This window comes from Stigmatopora argus, chromosome 6 (genome assembly GCF_051989625.1).
Source record: "Stigmatopora argus isolate UIUO_Sarg chromosome 6, RoL_Sarg_1.0, whole genome shotgun sequence".
In the NCBI taxonomy this organism is placed as follows: domain Eukaryota; kingdom Metazoa; phylum Chordata; class Actinopteri; order Syngnathiformes; family Syngnathidae; genus Stigmatopora; species Stigmatopora argus.
The window spans coordinates 16,126,888-16,150,272 of record NC_135392.1 but is presented as its reverse complement, the minus strand read 5'-3'; the positions used below and the strand labels follow the sequence as shown (position 1 = coordinate 16,150,272).

Here is a 23,385-nt window from a genome sequence, read left to right as displayed (position 1 = left end):
TTTAAATACATTCTTCCACAAACCTTATCACAGTAGGTGTTCCTGACCATTTTCACTCAAACGGTATTCCTTTTGTCAACAATCCTCGTAGATGAAGGTACAGCATTAATATACACAGAATTAAGTATGTATCAAATGATAAGTTTTCTTTTTGAGTGTTAGCCTGCTGATTTAATTCTTGGTCAATGATTTACATGCAAAACTTAGTCCGTCCTTAAGCAACTTCACAATTGTGACCTTAGATGGTGATCGATAATTCCTTCTAGGACTTCCCCGTTTCCACTTCTTTGAATTTATATTTGTGCTGGATTTTAAGTCATTTCCCATCATCCTTTATGGTTGTCATATGAGCACATAAAAAGTTCTCCTTTAATCGGTGTGAGAAAAAAAAATGCAGCCATCTGTTGCCATAAATCATGAATCGTGCCTCATTGAAGATGGCTTTTTTTTTAAAATTGGGCTGCACAGACTTAACTCCTGACAAAACTACATTGTACCTATAACAGTAACTGAAATCAGTTATCGTCAAACCGAGATTGCCAAGGTTTTTTTAAATCGCAAAGTACTAGTTCGACCCCAAGTTCACTATGTATTTATTAAAACTTTGTTGTGACGTTAGCTATTCAGAGATTGAAACAGGACAGCGAAACTCTTGATGTCGTACACACACACACTTTAGCCAAACGTGTTTGTACGACTTAGCAGTGAGAGCAAGGCACAGTTTCTTAGCCCTAATAGCTTTGAAAATACTCTTATTTAAACCATCTGGTCCAAGGCAGATAGCGCGAGTGTTGCGCTAGGAGGATCACACGGAACCCAAAGAGGAACTGCAGGGAAAAGATCAGAATGGCTGTGCGATTGAAAGCAGAGCTTCTTAGGGGGAAATCGGGATTGACTTGGGTCCAAGATCAGATTTAAGGAGGTCAAGACAGAAGTGTTAGGGTTGAACGCAGAAACCACTGATGCACGACTACAGAAATGTGATGACCGGACTGGGCTTCACCTTTTTTTTGTTTTTTTTCTACCACTTGATATTTGGACGTTAAGGGATATTGTAGCTCTCCAGGCGAGCTACTTAATTCAAAGCTGGTTTAGAAGCTCAGCCAGACGGCTCTAAAAGGCTCTGAAGAAATCCAATTGTGCAATACTAATGGGATTTTAAAGGGGATGCTGGCATCAGTGCAAAAAGAAGAGGTACGATTTGCAATGAGCGGACATATCAGAGCAACTGAAAATGATTCAAAACATTTCTAATTCAACTAGTACATCTGGTAAAGCAGGGAGGACTTTTACTCCAGATCCTTTCATTAGTAATTATTAGTTAATAATCAATCAAATAAGCCTAAGAAACCAGATACATAATTACTAGCCTATTTTATTAAGTAAAAATCTAGGTGAAAAGAAAAAAGGCATTCAGATATTTGCCAGTTTAATTGATAATTTGAAAACAAGTGAAGGTAACAAAGGAAAATGGGACACCACTGATGCGACAAACCAAATAATAATAATCAATTTTCCCTCTTTTATATTGGAAATGCACCAAAATCTAAAACATTGAATGTATATACATTTGCACAATTTCACACAATGGCGTCCACAATTGAAGACTTACAAAAGCATTCTGCAAACATCAGACACTGTAAACAGAAATAAATGTGTTAACCCTTCACTCTCCTTTGGCATCTGTAATACCAAAACATTCATTTCACGAAAGAAGCTGCCACATCCTAATTGTTTTTTTTCCGCGCTATTTTCAGTTTGACGGTTATCATTTTGTAATCCTTTCGCCTGTTTTGGAGGTTCCTTTATTTATTTATATATATATGTTTTGCTGTTTTTAAAACAAACAAATTAGAGTTGAGGCCAAAACACATCACTCAAGTAGAGAATTCAAATAAATAGGTGCACCGAAACAAGAAAAGCTGTGGATCCAAAGTGCAGACTAGGAAATAGGAGCAATTTTGCAGAAAAGTGCCAGTGAATTAAAAGCTACCATAAAATGACAACCACCCATGTGTTGTGGGAGGAATGTGTTTTGGCTTTTGTATTCTCTTTTCAATTTAAAATCTAATATGAAAGAACACATTCCAGTTTAGCCCAAGAATCACAAATAAAACGGACACAATTTGACCCCGGTGTGATTTTTCCCCCCAGATGAATCACTTTAAAGAAACGCATTCCACATCTGAGCTTCATCCATTCAGTCCATCAATTCCCAATTTGTCCAGTGAAATGTGTTTTTCTTTTCAAATAAAAGACACTAAAAATGTAGTTTAAAGTGTTAGCATCATTTGTGCTCGTAGTTCTGAAAAGTGCGCAAAGTTAATAAAAGACATAAATAGGAATTTAGATCAATGAATTTGGATGGTCCTGGAGTCCCTAAGGCCTCCCTCTTTTTTGCCAAAATCCACACAGGTTGATTCATGTCCCCGTTGAAGAATTCTTGTGAAGTAACTAAACATGGTTTGGCATCTGCTTTGTCTTCTGGACTCCAAAGAATTCCATGCTTATTTCCACGCTGGGCTAGAGGGAATTTCCATATTGCCGCCTCGCAAAAAGTCTGAAGTCAATAGGAAGTGATCCAAAGGAACATCCAACTTATTTTGTGTTCTGCCTCAGTCGCACTGAAGACACGACTTCTTTGTTTTTACGTTTTAGGAGGCATACTTAAGACCTGACAGTTGAAGGAAGCACCAGGTTGAAGATCCACATTGGTATCCTATCCTATCACACCACTGGAGGAAAACACAGAGGTCCCATTCATTGAATAATACAATCTTGGTTGGTGCAACGTAACCACGGTAACTAAGTGTGAAAATCATCATTCATTGGAAATCATTTAAATTGTGTGTGTCATGTGTTCACAACAAACCTGTTGCAATGGCCACTAAAACACTAACCACATACCGTATGTTCTGTACTACAAGTCTCAGTTTTTATTAGTTTGGCACAAAAGGTCACGAAATTTATTCTCAATCATTTTGTTATGGAGGAAACCGACTACAGTAATTCTTCTATTATCGGGGTTAATGTAGACCAAGCATGGCCACGATAAACGAAAATCCCCTATTTAAAAATAAATAATTTATCTATATATTTTTTTCACTTTAGTCCCGAGTACTAGTAGCAAGCGTAGCACATGGGGAGTGGCTTCTGCTTGCGAGTTTCAGTGTGGATTTTCACATTTTTATGAACTTACCCCAAAAAATGTAATTTAAAAAAAAATTCTCCCAGAAAAAAATCTGCGATGTGGTGAAGCCGCGATATTCGAGGGATGACTGTAACCGACTTTTCCATCCTCTGTGGACAGACTGGAATAAAATTTGGTAGCTATATCCTAGAGATACAAATGCATTGATCCTCTGAGCCTTGGTCTCAAAAACTCACTTTAATTTTCGTGGCGAGGACACTAACTAAATTTGCCAACATTCCAACATTCGGATGGATCAAAAAAGAAATTTGGTAGGTACAATATATTTCAGGGATACTATACTCTTCGATCTACAGAACCGCCTTTTTTTTCCTCCATAGAGCTGATTAATTACATTATTTACGGACTTAAAATAGCTAATCCCCATTATTCATGGATGGATAACCATGGAATTTGGTATGTATATACAGTTGTGGTCAAAAGTTTACATACACTTGTGAAGAACATAATGTCATGGCTCTCTTGAGTTTCCAGTTATTGCTACAACTCTAATTTTTCTCTGATAGTGATTGGAACAGATACTTCTTTGTCACAAAAACATTCATGAAGTTTGGTTCTTTTATGACTTTATTATGGGTTAACAGAAAAAGTGATCAAATCTGCTGGGTCAAAAATATACATACAGCAACACGAATTAGCAATTTTGGTGACTTAGAAAGTTGTCACTGAAATGGGCTTCATAGCATGGCCTCTTAACTTCTTGTGAGTGATTATGAGTGACTACAGCTGGTGACTTCTGAGGCCATTTAAATAGGGCTCATTGGATTCAAATGGCCACAAATGCTACAATGGGAAAGTCAAAGGAGCTCAGCATGGATCTAAAAAAAGCGAATCCTTGACTTGAACAAGTCAGGAAAGTCACGTGGAGCCATTTCAAAGCATTCTGCAGGTCCCAAGAGCAACAGTGCAAACAACTGTTTGTAAGTATAAAGTGCATGACACTGTTTTGTCACTGCCACAATCAGGAAGAAAACGCAAGCTATCACCTGTTGCTGAGAGAAAATTGGTTAGGAGGGTGAAGATTCAACCGAGAATCACCAAAAAGCAGATCTGCCAAGAATTAGAAGCTGCTGGAACACAGGTGTCAGTGTCCACAGTCAAGCGTGTTTGAATCTCCATGGACCGAGAGGCTGCCGTGCAAGAAGGAAGCCCTTGCTCCACCAAAAGCGGCACCTTAAGGCTCGACTGAAGTTTGCTGCTGATCACATAGACAAAGATAAGACCTTCTGGAGGAAAGTTCTGTGGTCAGACGAAACAAAAATCGGGGCTGTTTGGCCACAATGCCCAGCAATATGATTGGAGGAGAAAAGGTGAGGCCTTTAACCCCAAGTACACCATGCCTACCGTTAAGCACGGTGGTGGTAGTATTATGCTGTGGGGCTGTTTTGCTACCAATGGAACTGGTGCTTTACAGAGAGTAAATGGGATAATGAAGAAGGAGAATTACCTTCAAATTCTTCAAGATAACCTAAAGTCATCAGCCCGAAGATTGGGTCTTGGGCGCAGTTGGGTGTTCCAACAGGACAATGACCCCCAAAACACATCAAAAGTGGTCATGGAATGGCTAAATCAGGCTAGAATTAAGGTTTTCAAATGGCCTTCCCAAAGTCGTGACTTAAACCCCATTGAGAACTTGTGGACAATGCTGAAGAAACAAGTCCATGTCAGAAAGCCATCAAATTTAACTGAACTGCACCAATTCTGTCAAGAGGAGTGGTCAAAGATTCAACCAGAAGCTTGTCAGAAGCTTGTGGATGGCTACCAAAAGCACCCAATTGAAGTGAAAATGGCCAAGGGACATGTTAGCAAATATTAGCACTGCTGTATGTATATTTTTGACCCAGCAGATATGATCACTTTTTTCTGTTCACCCATAATAAAGTCATAAAAGAACCAAACTACATGAATGTTTTTTGTGACAAAGAAGTATCTGTTCCAATCACTCTAGAGAAAAATCGGTAGAAATAACAGGAAACTCAAGAGTGCCATGACATCATGTTCTTCACAAGTGTATGTAAACTTTTGACCACAACTGTACATATATACATATCGATCATCAGAGCCCTATCTATAATTTTTTTGTATTGGGGCAGATGAATTGCACGAATTGCATTACTGCATACTTATTGTTGCCGGTTTTGTGGGCAATTCATCACCTGTCAGAGAAAGGGCAGCTGTGCATGGCTTTGTCCAACAGACATCTATGCTTTTACCTTCATTACAGGAGGATAGAGTTGCACTTCCTTCTTTGTCCATTCTCTGAACTCCTGATTGTTCACTGTGTTCGTACAAGGAAACTGGCAGATCTATTTTTTTTTTTAAATCAACCTTCTCTCATTTTCTTGATTGTCTCCAAGTCCTTTTGACTGCATTTCATTCATTTACGATCAATTAAGTCTTCACACTACATCAATCTTTGTTTCTCTGATCATTGAGAAAGTCCCACTTCCCCATGACTCATTTTCACCTATGTTCCTACTTTGCCTTCTTCTGTACTTTTAGAACCTAGTGGAATCTCTATTCCTCAATTATTGGAAATGTCCAGTTTTTTGAAGAAACAATACTTTAGTTTAAATGTATGAACCATTATGTGAAAATCTCATTTGCGCTTCAAATGTTGAATATCGCATTCCCCTATTTTGCACTATTTTTGACCTCAGCATATTTTAAAGACAAAATTGATAATACACCAAGACAATCATTCATTGTCTTGTGCTATATTTTGTAACTCACCAATGTCTGACTTTCAGAGCAAGGGTTAAAATTGGCCAGCTGATCAAACAATTATGTTTATACAATCAGAAGGGTTATCTCAATATTTTCTGAGGGGTAAAACATGACTAAAATTAATTTTGCAAGATAGAATCACCCTCTAATAACTTGTCGTCATAGTTTGATTGGGCTTGAAACATAAACTTCAGTGTGACTTATACCGTTGGTAGCAGTAATAGACGTGAGGAGGGCCCAGAGCTGATAGAAATATCAGAAGTAATACTGAAAATGGAGCCGTTATAAGATTTGGAAGTAATTTTGAATGAGATTGACTATTTGGTCAACAAGTCACGTTGTCCTGTTTAGAACAAAGTTATGTTTTATATGCTAGGTTGACAGATTGCGCCTGTTTTGGTTTTCTCACGAAGAATATAAAACCTGTTCTTGGGTTCTGATAAAATAAATTAGATTTGTATGTTTTTCTCTACTTCATTGTGCATTTTGGGTTAATGCAGGGCTTCTCGAATAGTGGGGCGGGCCTCCTTAGGGGGGGCACGGAGCGATGTAAGGGGGACGCAAAGCAATACCTGGGAGCTTTTGACTTAAGAAACACTTTTTGCTAGACTAGAATATTAAGTGTCATTGCACATTTACTTAGTGAATAGCGGTGGCATGTTTACTGTCAGAGCTTGTTCAAAGAGTTACTTGGAATTTTATATAAAATTACTATTTTTGGTTGGGGGGCGCAACAGAAAATCATCGCGAAAAACTCGGTTCATGCCACCTAAAATTTGAGATATGCGGTAATCTTACAGTTGGAGTTAATTTTGAGTCAGTGTTCTTTGAAATTATGTCAATGTACACATAGAGAAGAATGAATGAGGTACCGCTTTCAGAAGGATAGCATGGTGCTCTGTGCTTCTGTGTGCAAATAGGTTTTTCTTGGATGAAGTGATGATGGCGTCTTCTCTTTCGGCATTCGTGCCTCCACCAGCAACTGGAAGGAGGAGCAATGAAAATGAACACAAAGTCATTACATCTTGTGAGTGGGTGTTTTTTTATGTTGCTTACTTTAGCAATGCGCAGACCACTATGATAACGACGCATCCAATCACACACAAAACCAGCACGGTGGCAACGGTTTGCTGACGGTTTTTGGTGGCCACAACAGCCAGCAGGTCGGCATGTTCACATCTCATCCCAACAAAGCCAGGATGACATCTGCAAGATCAAGGATAGGATGGAATGATTTCCTTTAACTTCACATGAAATTCAGCATCTCATAAAATTCATTTTAAGAATATTTTCAGCTCAGCTAATTAAATACTTCATACTTGGGGGTCAAAAGCTTTCTCTCATACTCATCACAAACTCCCACAATATTATTGTATAACCCAATACTCAAGAATTATTTTCATTTCTGCATAAACTGAAATGTTGTCTGATCATCATCATTAGAATACATTTGAATTGTCCGCTTCAACAGATAACTGCCAAATTATGCCGTCGTGTTTTAAAATCAAATTGTTTGCTAAAAAATTTTCTCCCTGACCGGTTAAAGTGGGTTCTTTTAAGAATATAAAAACCTAAAAGTGTGTGAGGTATTAGTTGAAGCACATCTTTCATCAAAAAGAAACAAAAACTAATTATGATCCAATAGAAGAGTAAAAATGTGCCAACATATAAACACAAATGTAAATTGCACAAAGCCTCAACCGTAGAAATATAATTTATTAAAAAAAATACTTTAAAAAAATCAAATAAAATATTTAAAATAACAATTCAGAGTTCAGGGCTCCGACTACTATAGCAGATGTTTTCGATGTCTTTTGCTTTTTATACACTTGGTATTAAATTGTATTGTGGATGACTGAATGCAAAATCAACAACGAGATCATTTTAAGAAATTTGCTGCATTAATAAAAGTTTTTATAGCCCGATTTGATACTGGATGCGTTGACACTTTACTGATGCTCCCCCACTTAAGACTGCCCCGAATGTGGAAATGACATAATAGTCTAGACAACTGACAATAGAATTGAAAAAACATTTAGAGAAAGGACTCCCATGCACTCCCCAAATAGATTTCACACATTGCCCATAGCAATAACTGATGACTTTAAAGCTGTACTAAAGTTGTTTTTCAATTATTGCCACTGTTTCATGTGAAAATAAGCGTATGCCCTGGTTGACACTTGTTATTCATGTACCTCTTTCATTTGATTGCAATTAATGTGGAAGTAATCACTGCAAACATCAATAGTGAAATTGGTGCAGCATAATATAACAGATTTTAATATTCAAGGCAACCTCGAAGGAAGAAGGGCAGAATTCCTAGTCAATGTTCCCTCTAAGCTGCGCGCGTGCGCAATTGCGCATTACTCTCATCTTCTCTGCGCAGCAGCAATCATATGGCGCGCAGTAAATAAAATCCCTTTTTTTTTAACCCTTTCCCCATGATGGCGCCGTTTAAGCGGCAGCCAGTGGCAGTAGCTCTGTCCACTCTTATGTTTTTCGTGTTTTACAGCATGTTTTACATGAAAAAATAGAGGGTACATTGACATGCACCTGCTTGTGGCAGGTGTGATACTGGTGTGCCCATAGCGAGCGATGATGTCGTGACCGGATGATTCGCCTAAAGACGTTTTGCCGACGGACGTTTGACAGACGGACAGGTCGCCGAATGAATGTTCGTTCAAACAGCGTTTAATGATTAAATACAAATACTAGTATTTGTATTTAATCATTAAACGCTGTTTTCAGCTGGATTTGACCGAATTTGAGAGCATTTTGAGCCGTTTGGCGAATGGACGTATATGGACGTTTTTTTGCCTCCATCGCGACATCATCGCGACATTTTACTGAGGAATTCACTTCCCTGGGCTCGGTTCTAATGTCCAAAGAGCTCCAGTATTTGGATTTAATCATTAAACGCTGTTTTCGGCTGGATTTGACCGAATTTGAGAGCATTGAGCCGTTTGGCGAATGGACGTATATAGACGTTTTTTTACCTCCATCGCGACATTTTACCGAGGAATTCACTTCCCTGGGCTCGGTTCTAATGTCCAAAGAGCTCGAGTATTTGTATTTAATCATTAAATGCTGTTTTAGGATGGATTTGATCCGATTGCTGTCATTTTACGGCTTGGTTCTGCTACATCTGCCCGCCCAAGAGTGCTTAATCCCGGGCTTCCATGCCCGCCCAAGAGTGCTTATTCCCGGGCTGCCATTGATGGTAGACTAATAAATTGAGAGTGATGAGCGGCAAAGGGAAATGAATCATTGATTTTTACTATAATTTGGACAACGCCAGCGGCGGGCCGGATTAAAAATCCTAATGGGCCGTATATGGCCCGCGGGCCGAGGTTGAAAAACTTGTACACACACGATCCGGGGGCGGGGCGAGCGCGCGAATCCCGTTTCGGCGAAACCTCCGTTCGGCGGAACGTCCATTCGGCGACCTGCCCGTCTGTCAAACGTCCGTTGGCGAAACGTCTTTAGGCGAATCATCCGAGTACCGATGATGTCCCTCACACTGGAACTCAGTGCGCTCAGGGAGGTTGTCTTTCTGCCCAGACCAACGAAAAATTAGAGGGAACATTGTTCCTAGTGGTGTCAAGGTCCAAAGAGGAGGGAATGAGAGAAAGAACCCTCCAAACACAGCCTGCAGCACAGCCAGCCCAGCAACCTATTCTTAAAATTAGAACCACTTTTCTACCAAAGTTCCATGGCTCCAAAAGAGATTTCCATCGGTGGAAAAGGACCTGGGAGAGCCTTCAGAAACAAGGTGAGCCAACTGGGACGGTTAAAAGGCAGAAAACTGCAGCTCCTTGAAAGCGTAGACGAGAAGATCTGCAGAGACCTGAGCTTGTCCACCTATCAGACCACAGAGGAAATACTCAGGATACTGGAAAATAGATTTGGAAACAAAACAACAATAGCCATGGAGATCATAAGAGACCTGGATAAAGTCCCCATTCTGACATCAGACCAACCCAGGAAAATGATTAACATATCCAAACGATTGAAAAGGCCCCCAACAACCACAGAGAACTCGGCGACACTGGAGCCATCAAAAATCCGCTCATAATTAGCTCAAGAGAGTAAATTACCAGATGCAACAATGAGACTGGTTAGCCTTCATGACCAACCCGGCTAACGGCGTCACCCTAGACAACCATTTCGACAACCTCCTAAGGTATTTGAAAGCCCAAGAGGGGATCTTGGAGAGGGTCGAACAACTTAAAGCATGGAAAAATTCATCTGAACCCAAGAAATATGCCTCAACGAGTCCACGAGTAAAGGGGGAAGCATCGTCTGTGGAGATGATGGGCACAAAGAAAAGCTTTTCTTCTGCAAAAAGTTCAAAGAACTGAAACCAAAAGATGAGTTGAGTGCCGGTGAAAGGCTGGGAGCCTGCAAAAAGTGCCTAGAGTTTCACAAAGAAGAAAGCGAATGCAAGGACACTTAATTATGCAGAAAACAGAACTGCAAGAGGGACCATCACTTATTCCTGTGTCGGAAAGGAGACACTAAAAATACCGGAGTAGACACGAGACCAAAACCAAACATGGGGAGGCACAAATTGACAGAAGAACAACAGCAATTTGTGACTAAACTGTCCCCCGACGTGGCAGAAGAATGCAAGAGAGTCTTTACCAATGTTTTGGCAAGTTCACTCCGCACCGACAAGTCGGCAGAAATGGAGCAGAGTGCATGGGAGGAACTCCCAGTGATACTTATGCGCCTCGAAGTTACAACCAATGCAGGCCAGAAGATTGGAACACTAATTAACTTGACGTTTGACACGGATTACATTACCTACAGTTCTGCCAAGAGGCTCAACCTCAGAAGTGAGAAAATCACTCACATGGCATTGGAGCAGGGGTGGCCAACTCCGGTCCTCGAGAGCCGCTATCCTGTGTGTTTTCCATATCTCCCTCTTCTAGCACACCTGAATCAAATGACCAACTCGTCAGCAAGCCATCCAGAAGATTGATACCGATCCTGATTATTTGATTCAGGTGTGTTGGTGGAGGGAGACATGGAAAACAGACCGGATAGCGGCTCTCGAGGACCGGAGTTGGCCACCTGCATTGGAGGAATGGCCCTGAAAGTAAAGACAAAAAGGTATCAGCTTCGAGTGAGAAATCAAAAGCCCTGCAGGGACTGAAAGAGCCCATGAACTCACCTGTTATGGCTTGGAAGAATTAGCCAAAGTACAGAGAACTATCAAACCTGAAGAACCGAAAAGGTTATTTCCAGATGTCAACTAAGAGGACCTACACAGACCAGAGTAGATCTAACTACTCATCAGTCATCGGGAAGGACAGCTCACACATCCAAAACGTACTTTGCACGGTCCATGAGAGCCACAGCTGTGAAATACCAAGAACTCAGAGCAACAGAGGAATTCAACGCTGAAACCAGAAGTACCGTTACAAGGAATTTCTCAACTCGTGAAAATGGGACAGTATTGGAGGAGCCTGCGAACCCAAGTGCGGAGGATGCAGATATGGCAACTGTCATGTTTACTCACCTAAAAGAGAAGTGTAGAATCCTGGAGGAAGATTCTTAAATTGACGATGTGCTTACCTCTCAAAACAACAAAAACTGGATGAATGCACCAGAAGAGTCGAAGAGATCCTGAAAGCAGGTGATTTCTTCCTCAAACCCTGGCTCCGGTCAGGTCAAAGTGGGAGGGAGATGCTCACATCAGGGGTATCATCAAGCAAAGTACTCAGTCTACCAAATCGAAGATGACAAAGCTCTTGGAGTCGGCTACCTTGTCGAAAGTGACAAACTGTACCCAATGACCTCAGTTAACTTCTCAAAGAGAAGTAAGAAAATGAGTGGGTCAAAACCTCCTGGAAGAAGAGGTGAGAGAAAAAACTCCCAAACCACTGACTAGGAGACAATTACTAAGCCAGGTATCTAGCCTCTATGATCCGATAGGCCTTGTCACCCCTGCCAGACAGAAGGGGGCCATTCTGGTCAGGAAAAGCTTTCCAAGAGGCTGGAACCAGCACAACCCAAGGCACATGGGACAAACCATTGTCAGAAGAGTTGAGGGAAGAAGAAATCTAGTTGTTTGAAGAATAGCAAAACTGATCAAGTAAAGAAAACCCCTTCTACGATTCTGCACAGAGATGTACGACACATCATTGTCCTGATACCTGTGGAAGAACAAACGTGAACGCCAGGGAACCATCAAAGAACAAGACAAGACAGGCAACTAAGGAACCAAAGAAACCCTTCAGTTCCCAGTCATACGCAACTGGTAGGATCAGACTTGAGTACTACTGGGATTCCACTTTGTTTCACTCAACCATAAGTTGTATAAATTGTATTCTTTGTGTTTTCCTTTAACTTTGGATTACTCATCAATATCAGTGAAGTGAATATTCATGTTTGGTTTACTCAATCATAATGTACTCATTCACTTCTACTCTATCACTTGGAACACCCTACTGCATTTCTGTAGTAAATTTAAGATGTAAACTCAAGAGTAATACTTTGATCTACTTAGTAACTTGAATTTAGAATGATGTTATGTGCTTCCTTCTTTAAGGTTTTCAACCTAATCACTTCCTATAACCCAAAACTACAATAAAGTGTAAAAATGGAGGAAGAATTTGAGTTGTTCATGCGTTGAGAAGACCAGGGCGTTTTTCAAGTTGGGGCAAAAATTCAGGGAATTACACAACAACTTGACAGTGACCTTCACATTTATTTGATCTACCGTATTTTCTCGGATATAAGCCGTATTTGTAACATTAAAAAAAATGATGACTGGATCAAGGGTACGGCTTATATGCGCACAAGACTTACAGCATTGTTTTCACCAGTATAGATGTTGGCAAATTAATATTTACTATTTGTTAGTTATTTTCTGTTTTGCAGTAAGAAAACAACTATTACTGGATGAATTAATATAAAACTGTTTTTTCTGTGTGTTGCCATATTTGTTTTTTGTGCCTATATTATTTTTCTGAAAATCCACATGTGAATGAATACATTGCTTTTCCATGTTCCCCCTCTGATAAGGACTTCCTTTGGAATGTGAGATCCATCATACGATCTTTTGGATTCATACAATATCTCAGAAATACCACTTGCAATGAGTTTTCTTAAAAAAATTCCCTTCAAAGTAACACATTTTTACTCCCTATTAAATCCATGAATATGGAGTTCAAAAATGTGAGCCAGGGGCGGCTTATACGGGAGAAATTGTAAATTTTAAGACAATTTTAAGGGGTGGCTTACACGCGGGGTGGTTTATATGTGAGAAAATACGGTAATTAATCAGAAATGAAGAAAAAAAAAAGACTGTTTGTGGACATCCCACAATTAATTTTGGAAGGTAAATTCTAGTGACATGTACGAATCGAGCCTGAAGGGTGGATATTTTTGTTTCATTTCTTGGGGGTGAATAATTAGATCAATTAATTGTGGAATTAAAATGTTACTCCTCCATTGTTTGTTGACTGATCACAAATAAATATTGTGGGTATAATCAATGGCCGTATCCTCAATTGATCCTTAGAGCTGGAGTTTTTTTGTCTGAGGTCTGATTAATTAGAAGAATCATTTTTGCCACAGAAAAATAATTTGCTGATTATTTTACACTCCTGTGCACTTGTACATTTGACCCATTCCAGGGGTGTGGGGGTGGTTCTATGAAAAAGTATTCCATATTTATAAGTTTTTGAATTGTGAAATGATTTGTTCCATGTTATCAGTGATAATTACTATTTGATTTTAGCCTGCGTGAAGACCCTTTACATTTTATGACTTCTTACAATATTAATAAGAAATTAGTACAAAAATCAACATGCAACACTTTTCTAAAAAAACAAAAAAAGAAATTCACCGGAGAATTAGTTTCACTTCATTAAAATTCCCTGGAAAGCACATGTGCAATCACTTTGAAAACGGACCTCAGGGACAAAGCACAAGGTTCTTGCCAGCACCATCCTTATGACGCCAGACGTCTCTTTACAAATAATAATCTTATAGCTGATTTAAAATATAAGAATAAAGAGGACAATAAAAGGGTCATATTAGCACTCAAGGTGTTTTTTATACATTTGACAGAGCGCTTTTTAAATGAACTTACATGCATGCAGGTGTCTCCTCCAATATCAGGTAGCGGCACGTTCCGTGGAAACAGAAGTGGCGATGGGAGTCAGGACAGTTATCAAAATGAGAGCGAACGGCCGCCGCCACAAACTCTAACAGGTGATTAAACACAAACAAGCACACAATGTCTGTGATGCTAAAGAGTTACAAATGAAATCAGTCATCTCTAATTGAGCTTGGACAAACAACACTGACCCAGGTGACTATCATGAATGTAAAAATAGCTTAAGCCTGAGGGGGGAGTAGCATTGTACTCTACAGTATGTTCCAAATTCTAAAGCTGATACACACGCTATTCACTGTGGGACCGAAGCCTTTTATTTGTAGATCTGTGCTGATTTGCTTGGATCCACCACACTACCTGGGAGTGGCAATTTTATGGGCGAAGTCATAGGTAACAAAACAAACTTTGTAAGGGGTGAGGAGAAGCGCCTCTTTTCAAACGGGGGCTTCGTTTTTCATCCCAACAATGGAATTAAAACGCCCATTGCGTAAACGCCCTGGTAAAAGGGCGAATTGTTCACCCTTTTCTCTTTAAATTAGCCATACAGTCAGACGAATTCCGACATAGCTCTCGCAGATTGGAGTCAATGTTCTGCAAGCAGCTAAACAGATGTCATTGTGTCACATTTTAAGGCTAGGGTGAGTTTTTCCTCACAAACTCCCATTCCATTCTGACGCTACATGCATTGTTTTCGACTGTCGGGCTCCGTAAAAGCCCTCTGTTGTCTGGGAGTCATCGGTCTACCCACCCCTCTCCTCTTCCATAGCATTTTACGAAGTACTAAGTGGAGGCACACTGGGACAGGATCCATCCAGCCTCGGGGGGGGGGGGGGGAGCGAGGTGCTATGCGGATCATCTTGCAGCGGCTTTTGTGTTGAAAAAGCAGCTCAAGTTAAAGCGCCATAATTGTTGATGCACCATGAGGCAAAGAGGATCAATTAACTATCAGCTAGAAACATATTGTCCACTGTCAGTGGATGGTTAAGTAGACACACCCACTTTAAATGCAAGGATTTTGTTAATGGAGAAAAAGAGAGACTGAGATACTGCTGACTTTTTTTCCGTTTGATTGTTTGTTTATTTTAAACTGTCACTAGATATGAGTGGTTGTTCGTCTTAATGTGCCCTGAGATTGGCTGGTAACCAATTCAGGGTGTCCCCGACCTCCTGCCCAAAGTTGGCTTGTGAGGATAAGTAGTACGGAAATGAATGAATGGTTTAAATTGACATAATTTTTGAATATGCAGGGAAAGCTTTGTTTAAATAATAGTTCAAATGAAATTTTTGAAAAAAAGTTCCAAAAACAAATTTGATGGGTGTGCGGTCTGAAAATGGGTAAATCCTGAACCACTAATATGCAGAGATCATTTGTAAACTATTCTTTAAAAGAAAATATTTCAAAACTTTCACTGCCATATTGCAACATTCCACAAAACTCTGTAAAAAAAAAAAAATAATAATAATAATAATTGAACTGAGATAATATGGTTTTGTGCACACCTTATTTTGGGATTTGGCTTCGTTCAGAATGAACCAGTCACCTTCGAACTGAATTTAAAACAGAGTCAACGCATCTGTTACAATTTGGGTAAGTCATTGACTTTTTGGTCAAGCAATAGATGTTCTTCTGCATCTTTTAGGTCCAAATAAAAGCCTTAAATTTTACATCAGCCAGATCTCATTATTTGAAATTGGTCAACAAATGGCATCAAAATTGGTAAATAAGATAATCACAGACAAATTGGTGTTTTAAACTAGAAATTTCCTAAGTTGAGTCCTTTTCGCATGATTTTGGTCCAATAGTGCTCGTCTGACAAGCGAATGACATTCAGTTCACAATTTATAATTCAATCTATCAAGTTATGATTCGTTTTCACATGGATTTGTTCCATTTTGGATAGACATTTTAACAATAGGTTTGTGAAATATCTGTGCAGGGGTAGTTGCACTAGTTAGAACTACCGTATTTTCTCGCATATATGCCATATTTGTCACCCAAAAAAATTATGACGAATCGAGGGTACCATTTATATGCACACAAATTAGACTTGACATGCCCAAAACTACAAGGTGACAAAGCGCCGTAACGCTAGACCAATATATTTTGATGTCGGAGTGAAATTCAAAAAATAAATAAACCACATCGTGCATAAAACGTGAAAAAAACTCACTTCTGCCTGCCATTGCTCGCTGAGGGCGCCACAATCTTACCTAGGGTTGACACACTAGACCAGACATGGGCAAACTACGGCCCGCGGGCCATATACGGCCCGCTAGGCCTTTTAATCTGGCCCGCCGACATTGTCCAAATTATTATTATTATTATTTTTTTGGCTGTCAAAATACAGGAAATCATTGGATGACCTGCATGAGCAATTCTGCCGTCGGTTTTGTGATTTTGGAAAAATTGACAGCTGGTGTCATTTCCTTTCTCACAAGACCTGGAAACGGTTCCACGGGAGTTGCAGTTGGAACTGATTGATCTCCAATGTGACAAGTTCAACTCCCTGAAAGTCTCTGAGTTTTAGGCTTCATTAAGTGCAGCCAAATTTCCAAACATCCAGAAGATGATGGCACAGAGGATTCTGGTATTATTTGGCTCTACATATGTGTGTGAACAGACCTTTAATCTGATGAAAACCAAGAAAGCACCCCATAAATCCCAGATGAGTGATGAATATGTTCATACTTTAGTCCTTTTTTTCCTGTTTATGTTTCATATGTACTGTTAACGGATGCAGTTTTTTATATGTATCGTATCTTGTGCTGACCCGGCCCGCCTGTCAAATTTTTAAAGTCAATGTGGCCCCCCGGGCCGAAAAGTTTGCCCAACCCTGCACTAGACCGCTACGGACACACTTCCTGGTTGTACTGCTCACATGACTTCCTTTTTTAATTTGTCAACATGCAGGCAACACCCTGTGCAATCCAGTAATCGATTTATATAGTATCTCAAAAATAACACGTCCAATGATTTTTCTTAAAATTTTCCCTTCAAAGTAACATTTCTACTCCCTATTAAAACCATGGATATGGAGGTGAAAAATGTGAATCAGGGGGCGTCTTATACAAGAGAAATTGTAAAATTCACCAATTTTAATGCAATTTTAAGGGTGCGGCTTATACACGAAGGCGACTAATATGCGAGACAATACGTTATTAAGAGAGACTTCAAATGGTGGCTCTCGTTTAATAAGCTTGAATGTCACTGGTTAATTCTGAACACACGTACAAGTTATTTAACGGTATGCCTTGTTGTAAAACCATCATTCATTTTTACTTCCTCATTCGACTGCTTTTTTATGAGTTCTATACAGTATAAATCGCACACTGCATAAAGTTTTGCACCCGGGACTGGAAAAGTGTGTACACAATGGGGAGAATATTTCTAAATGGCAGTGCAAGGTCAGTTTTGTTACTTACTTTTCACTGGAGGGATGGTGGTAGTAGGCATGGTACTAGCCACTGTGGCCGGAGAGTTTGTTGTAGTGGCAATTGCTGTTATTGCCCTTACGGGCACTTCAGTGCTGCTAGCGGAGGCGTACGCCCCCAAGGAAGAAATGGTAGGGATGGTGGTGTCCAACCGACTCAGCCGTGTTCCAAATAAAACGTTTGAACCTGTAAAAAAACAAAAAGAAACGGAAGAACTGTTTTAAAAACAGCCCAATGCTAAATGTGGTGGTCAAATGCACACTGACTTGACATGTATAGATTGGCATTGGAAAGAAATACATTATAAAAAAATCCATTGTTTAGGTAATAAGATATCATTATTTTTTTAATTGATATATACTGTGATTTTTCTTTTCATCTCCTTCCACAATGCCTTAACCTAAAATATCAACTGTAGACACAGTGGCTGGATGTACAATATTGAGCAATGTACCTATTGTCCGTATTGTAGCAAGTAGCCAAAACAATCACGTGGACATTCTGCCTTTGTCGCAAAGCCTCGGTAAAAGTAAAAAACGCTACCCGATAACGCAAGCGTGAGGCTGAAAGTTCCTGAAAGTAAATGAAGTGCAAATATTTAATGAAAATCTCGTGCAAAGCTGTTTATCCAACCTGAGTTTAAAAAGTGAGAAGTAAATTTCTTCATTTCATTGGGTCCTCTGTGGCTTTGATGGTCTGATTTTTTTTCTCCTATAAGTGGTGAATACATACCAATGTATGTTTCCCATCATTTAACAGAGTTGAATGAGAACCCACAATTAGAGAAGATATGACAATGGATTTTTATACCCCATACAGCCCTGTTCATATGTCAGATGTCCATTTCCAAACCTGTGCTATTAAAAATGTTGGAGAGAGGAAGCTAAAAATGCACATCTGAGATAATATAGATCCTTTCTGATCCGTTACCAAGAACATTTGTTTTAAAAAAAAGAACATCATGCAAGCCACCTGATGGTGTAGTGGTTCACTCGCCCGACTTCAGTGCGGGCTCGATTTTTGCTGGTGGCGGTATCTGTGAGTGTGAATGGTTGTTTGTCTCTCTGTGTGCACTATGGCTGACTGGCGACCAGTCTAGAGTGTAGTCTGCCTTTCACCCGAAGTCACCTGGGATAGGTTCCTGCAACCCCCACAACTCTTTCAGGGATGCGTGGTAAGGAAAATGAATGAATGAATATCATGCAAACTTGCATTTATGTCCATGAAAATGCATTTCCTCTATTCTTCTTCTCTAATTACTGTTATACACATTTTTAAAAAAAAATGAATTTCATGCTAACTTATTTATGTCCATAAAAATATTTTCCCCCATTCTACTTTTATTGGAATTATACACTAAAAACTATTCACTACCATGCAGACGTTTTAATTTTGATGAAATAAATGGTTTTACATGATGTCGGAATATTTAAATTCAAATTTTTGAAAGACATGTTCTCTATTTGCACAAATGGGGAAACCTTTTTAAACAGAAGATCTGGGTAGATTCAAAGCTAAGGAGAAACGTTCAAAGTCATAATAAATAAGATAGCACACGCCACCTATCATGCTAATGCTCCCTCATTTTTCCATATTCAAGTAGGCTTTTCTTAACATGCAGTTTCTTTCCCGAATGTTTCTTGAACAAACATTTATGCTAACAGTGCCAATTATTTGGAGCTGTTCAAAATTTTGTCCACCTTTATGAAGAGCATGTTCCAGTCAATTTAAAAAAAAACAAAAAGTATAATGCTGTCACCATTAGCCACAACTATAGGCACTTTTGGGGTTCTGTTTTGGCGATGAGCAGTATTCTGTCACGCCAAATTCGGAAAATTTTGATGGTAAGATCACACAACAGTCATATCTCTACTTACGAATGCCTCTAGGCACGAAATTTTCAGGTTACGAAATGTTTTATATGCAAATGAGTGACTTGATACGAAAAAGATCCAAGTTACAAAATCACCCAAAACATTAAATGCATTTTCCTTATCCGTTATTTTATTTTGAAAATATTGCCGCGGATGCATTGATTCTCACTTTAGAACCTTGCTACCCTCAACCGGACTCTCATTTCGTCGCGCTCATTCTGTCTCATATAATGACAATAAAAGCATTCAACTTAATTCAAATGGCTGCCTCACAACCACCACTATCCGTGTTTCAAGATTCTCTCTTACATACAGTTGTGGTCAAAAGTTTACATACACTTGTGAAGAGCATAATGTCATGGCTCTCGAGTTTCCAGTTATTTCTACAACACTGATTTTTCTCTGATAGAGTGATTGGAACAGATACTTCTTTGTCACAAAAAACATTCATGAAGTTTGGTTCTTTTATGACTTTATTATGGGTTAAAAGAAAAGTGATCAAATCTGCTCGGTCAAAAATATACATACAGCAACACGAATTAGCAATTTTGGTGACTTAGAAAATTGTGTCGGTGAAATGAGCTTCATAGCATGGCCTCTTAACTTCTTGTGAGGGATTATGAGTGACTACAGCTGGTGACTTCTCTGAGGACATTTAAATAGGGCTCATTGGATGCAAACTCCCACAAACGCTACATGGGAAAGTCAAAGGAGCTCAGCATGGATCTGAAAAAGCGAATTCTTGACTTGAACAAGTCAGGAAAGTCACTTGGAGCCATTTCAAAGCAGCTGCAGGTCCCAAGAGCAACAGTGCAAACAATTGTTTGTAAGTATAAAGTGCATGGCACTGTTTTGTCACTGCCACGATCAGGAAGAAAACGCAAGCCATCACCTGCTGCTGAGAGAAAATTGGTCAGGAGGGTGAAGATTCAACCGAGAATCACCAAAAAGCCGATCTGCCAAAAATTAGAAGCTGCTGGAACACAGGTGTCAGTATCCACAGTCAAGCGTGTTTTGCATCTCCATGGACTGAGAGGCTGCAGTGTAAGAAGGAAGCTCTTGCTCCAAAAGCGGCACCTTAAGGCTGGACTGAAGTTTGCTGCTGATCACATGGACAAAGATAAGACCTTCTGGTGGAAAGTTCAGTGGTCAGACGAAACAAAAATCGAGCTGTGGGGCTGTTTTTCTGCCAATAGAACTGGTGCTTTACAGAGAGTAAATGGGATAATGAAGAAGGAGGATTACCTTCAAATTCTTCAAGATAACCTAAAGTCATCAGCCCGAAGATTGGGTCTTGGGCGCAGTTGGGTGTTCCAACAGGACAATGACCCCAAACACATCAAAAGTGGTAATGGAATGGCTAAATCAGGCTAGAATTAAGGTTTTTGAATGGCCTTCCCTAAGTCCTGACTTAAACCCCATTGAGAACTTGTGGACAATGCTGAAGAAACAAGTCCATGTCAGAAAGCCATCAAATTTAACTGAACTGCACCAATTCTGTCAAGAGGAGTGGTCAAAGATTCAACCAGAAGCTTGTGGATGGCTACCAAAAGCGCCTAATTGAAGTGAAAATGGCCAAGGGACATGTTACCAAATATTAGCGCTGCTGTATGTATATTTTTGACCCATTGATCACTTTTTTTCTGTTCACCCATAATAAAGTCATAAAAGAACCAAACTTCATGAATGTTTTTTGTGACAAAGAAGTATCTGTTCCAATCACTCTATCAGAGAAAAATCAGAGTTGTAGAAATAACTGGAAACTCAAGAGAGCATGACATTATGTTCTTTACAAGTGTATGTAAACTTTTTACCACAACTGTACCTGTCCACCTCAGTTAAATGCTCCCCTTATTAATGATTATAATTCCCCTTATTAAGTGATTAAAAACCGTACAAATGCAACATGGCACATATTTTCAGACACACAGGGCACAGGTAAAAGTCTAAAATGTAGTACAAACTCGGCCTTAGTAATTTAAGACATTGATAAATAATTTCCTTATCATTTTCTCTCATTTTTGTGTGTTTCAGAATATCTTTCATACAAAATTGGGACACTTTGACCAACTTTAAAGGGTTTAGTTGTTAGTTGTGTGAGGACCGTCGAACAAATGAGAGAATTTACATATAAAGTACTGCTCTACTTACGAAAATTTTCAAGTTACGAAAAAAGTTCGTAAGTACATACAACTAATTGTGAAACAAGCTCTTGTAAAAACACCATTTGAACCAAAGTGTGTAGACTTTTTAGAATAACTGAAGGAAAATCCACCATATTTGCCCTAAAGAGATATCTTGTTAATCAAGCTCACTTGCAGTCGTGGAGATGGTCGCATGGCGGTTTCCTGAGGTGTTGACAACATGAGTGGCAGCAACGTTGTTTTTGCCCGTTGTTGAGGTGCTCTGCCCAGCTCCTATTGTAAACAGCGAACCTTTGAAGAAAGAACAAACACAGTTGTAGAATGAAAAACAAAAGACAAACATCACAACAGCTCCAAGAAGGAAAGACGAAAGTTGACCGAAAGCTCATCCTAAATTTGAAACATATACTTTCATAAATATAAGATGCTTGTCAGGAAAATGGTTTTGTATGTATCACCATTCTGAAAAAAAAACTAGCATACACAAACATTGAAAAACAGGTGATGCATATCAGGTTGTCAAATAACCCGAGGGTCAGAAAGTAGACAGTCATGAGCTTGTAACCTGGCATTCAGGGTGATCTGATACTTTATTGGGAGGGTATAACCCGAGTCCATCAATACAACAAACGGGGTCAACCAGCCACTAAAAGGATGAGACTGAAGTTCTAAAAATATACGAGTGTTTCACACGCAATCTGTGACAACCAACCCATGGAAACAAGTCTTACCAAAGACACCAAGGAAAAAATACTGTTTTACTAGACTTAAACACAATTTAATAAATAAATTAATTAAAGCTAAAAAATATCATTCCAGTTATTGTCACGCTCTGTTTTGATTGGCATCAAGTATTATTTTAGTTGTAATTGTAAACATTTCTAACATTTTGATTATACTGTAGATGAAGGAATATTAGATTAGATAACTTTATTCATCCCGTATTCGGGAAATTTCACTGTCACAGTAGCAAGAGGGTGAGAATACAGAAACAGGAAAATACATTTTAGACATAAGTAAATAGGTAATAAATAAGTTAATTAATAAATAAATAATATAAATATAATATAATATCATAAATACATATCAATACATTAACTGTATTTCAACAATTACAATAATAGACAAATAAAATATGATAGTACCCAAATGATCATTTACTAAAACAGCTGCTTTATTGGAATGGTGTGCAGGTGTTCCTAATGTTATCATCAGATTTTGAAAGTATATGTAAAAGCAGACGCAATAATGATCGAAATATTGTCCAGTGAGTTTATTTTAAGTAGACGTAGACTTTTCAATTGACAAAACGTGTTTAAAAACGAAAAAGGATGAATTTGACCAAAAAAATAGCACACTCACCGCTTATGAGGAAAATCGTATCCCACAATATCCGAGTCATGGTGACTGGCCAAGTGGTCTCAACTAACTTGTCGCCAGTTTGCTCGTAAATTGTGCTGAAAGGGCGCACTTAGGCATCCGCAAATGAACATTTAAACTCGCTGATGGCGTGCGTACACATACAAGCACGCGCTACAGAAATATTTCGAGGAAAGCTAATCTGAATGATGTCGTGGAGGATCTTTAAACAAGTGCTTTCAATTGAGAAATCCAGTGGAAGAACCCCTGAGGCGGACCAATCAGAGGTGAGCACCTTATCAGGGTGGCACTTCATTGGTCACACCCTGCATGCCAACTTTTACTTTGGCAAGAAACTCCCACCTCCTTATTGTTAACATCTCGTGAGTTCTCTCATTTTGTGTCATTTATATTTCAGCCACTGTTCATTAAATGATGCATTTCTTTTATCCAGAATACATATTAATCCCCAGAAATGTGCAATTTACATATTGTTCTTGCTTTGGC

General features: G+C 39.2%; 1 protein-coding gene across 1 annotated transcript; it reads right to left on the bottom strand.

Annotated features, from left to right (window-relative positions):
• Window positions 1-1,412: 1,412 nt before the first annotated feature.
• Window positions 1,413-23,141, bottom strand: tgfa (transforming growth factor, alpha). Its single transcript, XM_077604134.1, has 7 exons — window positions 22,882-23,141; window positions 21,691-21,810; window positions 17,493-17,687; window positions 14,043-14,157; window positions 6,995-7,144; window positions 6,811-6,920; window positions 1,413-2,735 (listed from the first exon to the last, which is right to left on the bottom strand). The coding sequence occupies exons 1-7, from the start codon at window positions 22,919-22,921 to the stop codon at window positions 2,728-2,730; spliced, it is 738 nt and encodes a 245-aa protein (XP_077460260.1). The 5' UTR covers window positions 22,922-23,141; the 3' UTR covers window positions 1,413-2,727.
• Between the last annotated feature and the right edge of the window lie 244 nt (window positions 23,142-23,385).

Excerpts from the sequence above, each read along its gene's own strand:
- tgfa (XM_077604134.1), bottom strand. The coding sequence starts at position 22,921 with ATGACTCGGATATTGTGGGATACGATTTTCCTCATAAGCG. Across the intron at positions 17,688-21,690 it reads GACCATCTCCACGACTGCAA|GTTCAAACGTTTTATTTGGA; the intron begins GTGAGCTTGATT and ends GTTTTTTTACAG. Across the intron at positions 7,145-14,042 it reads GAGGAGACACCTGCATGCAT|ATGTCATCCTGGCTTTGTTG; the intron begins GTAAGTTCATTT and ends TTGATCTTGCAG.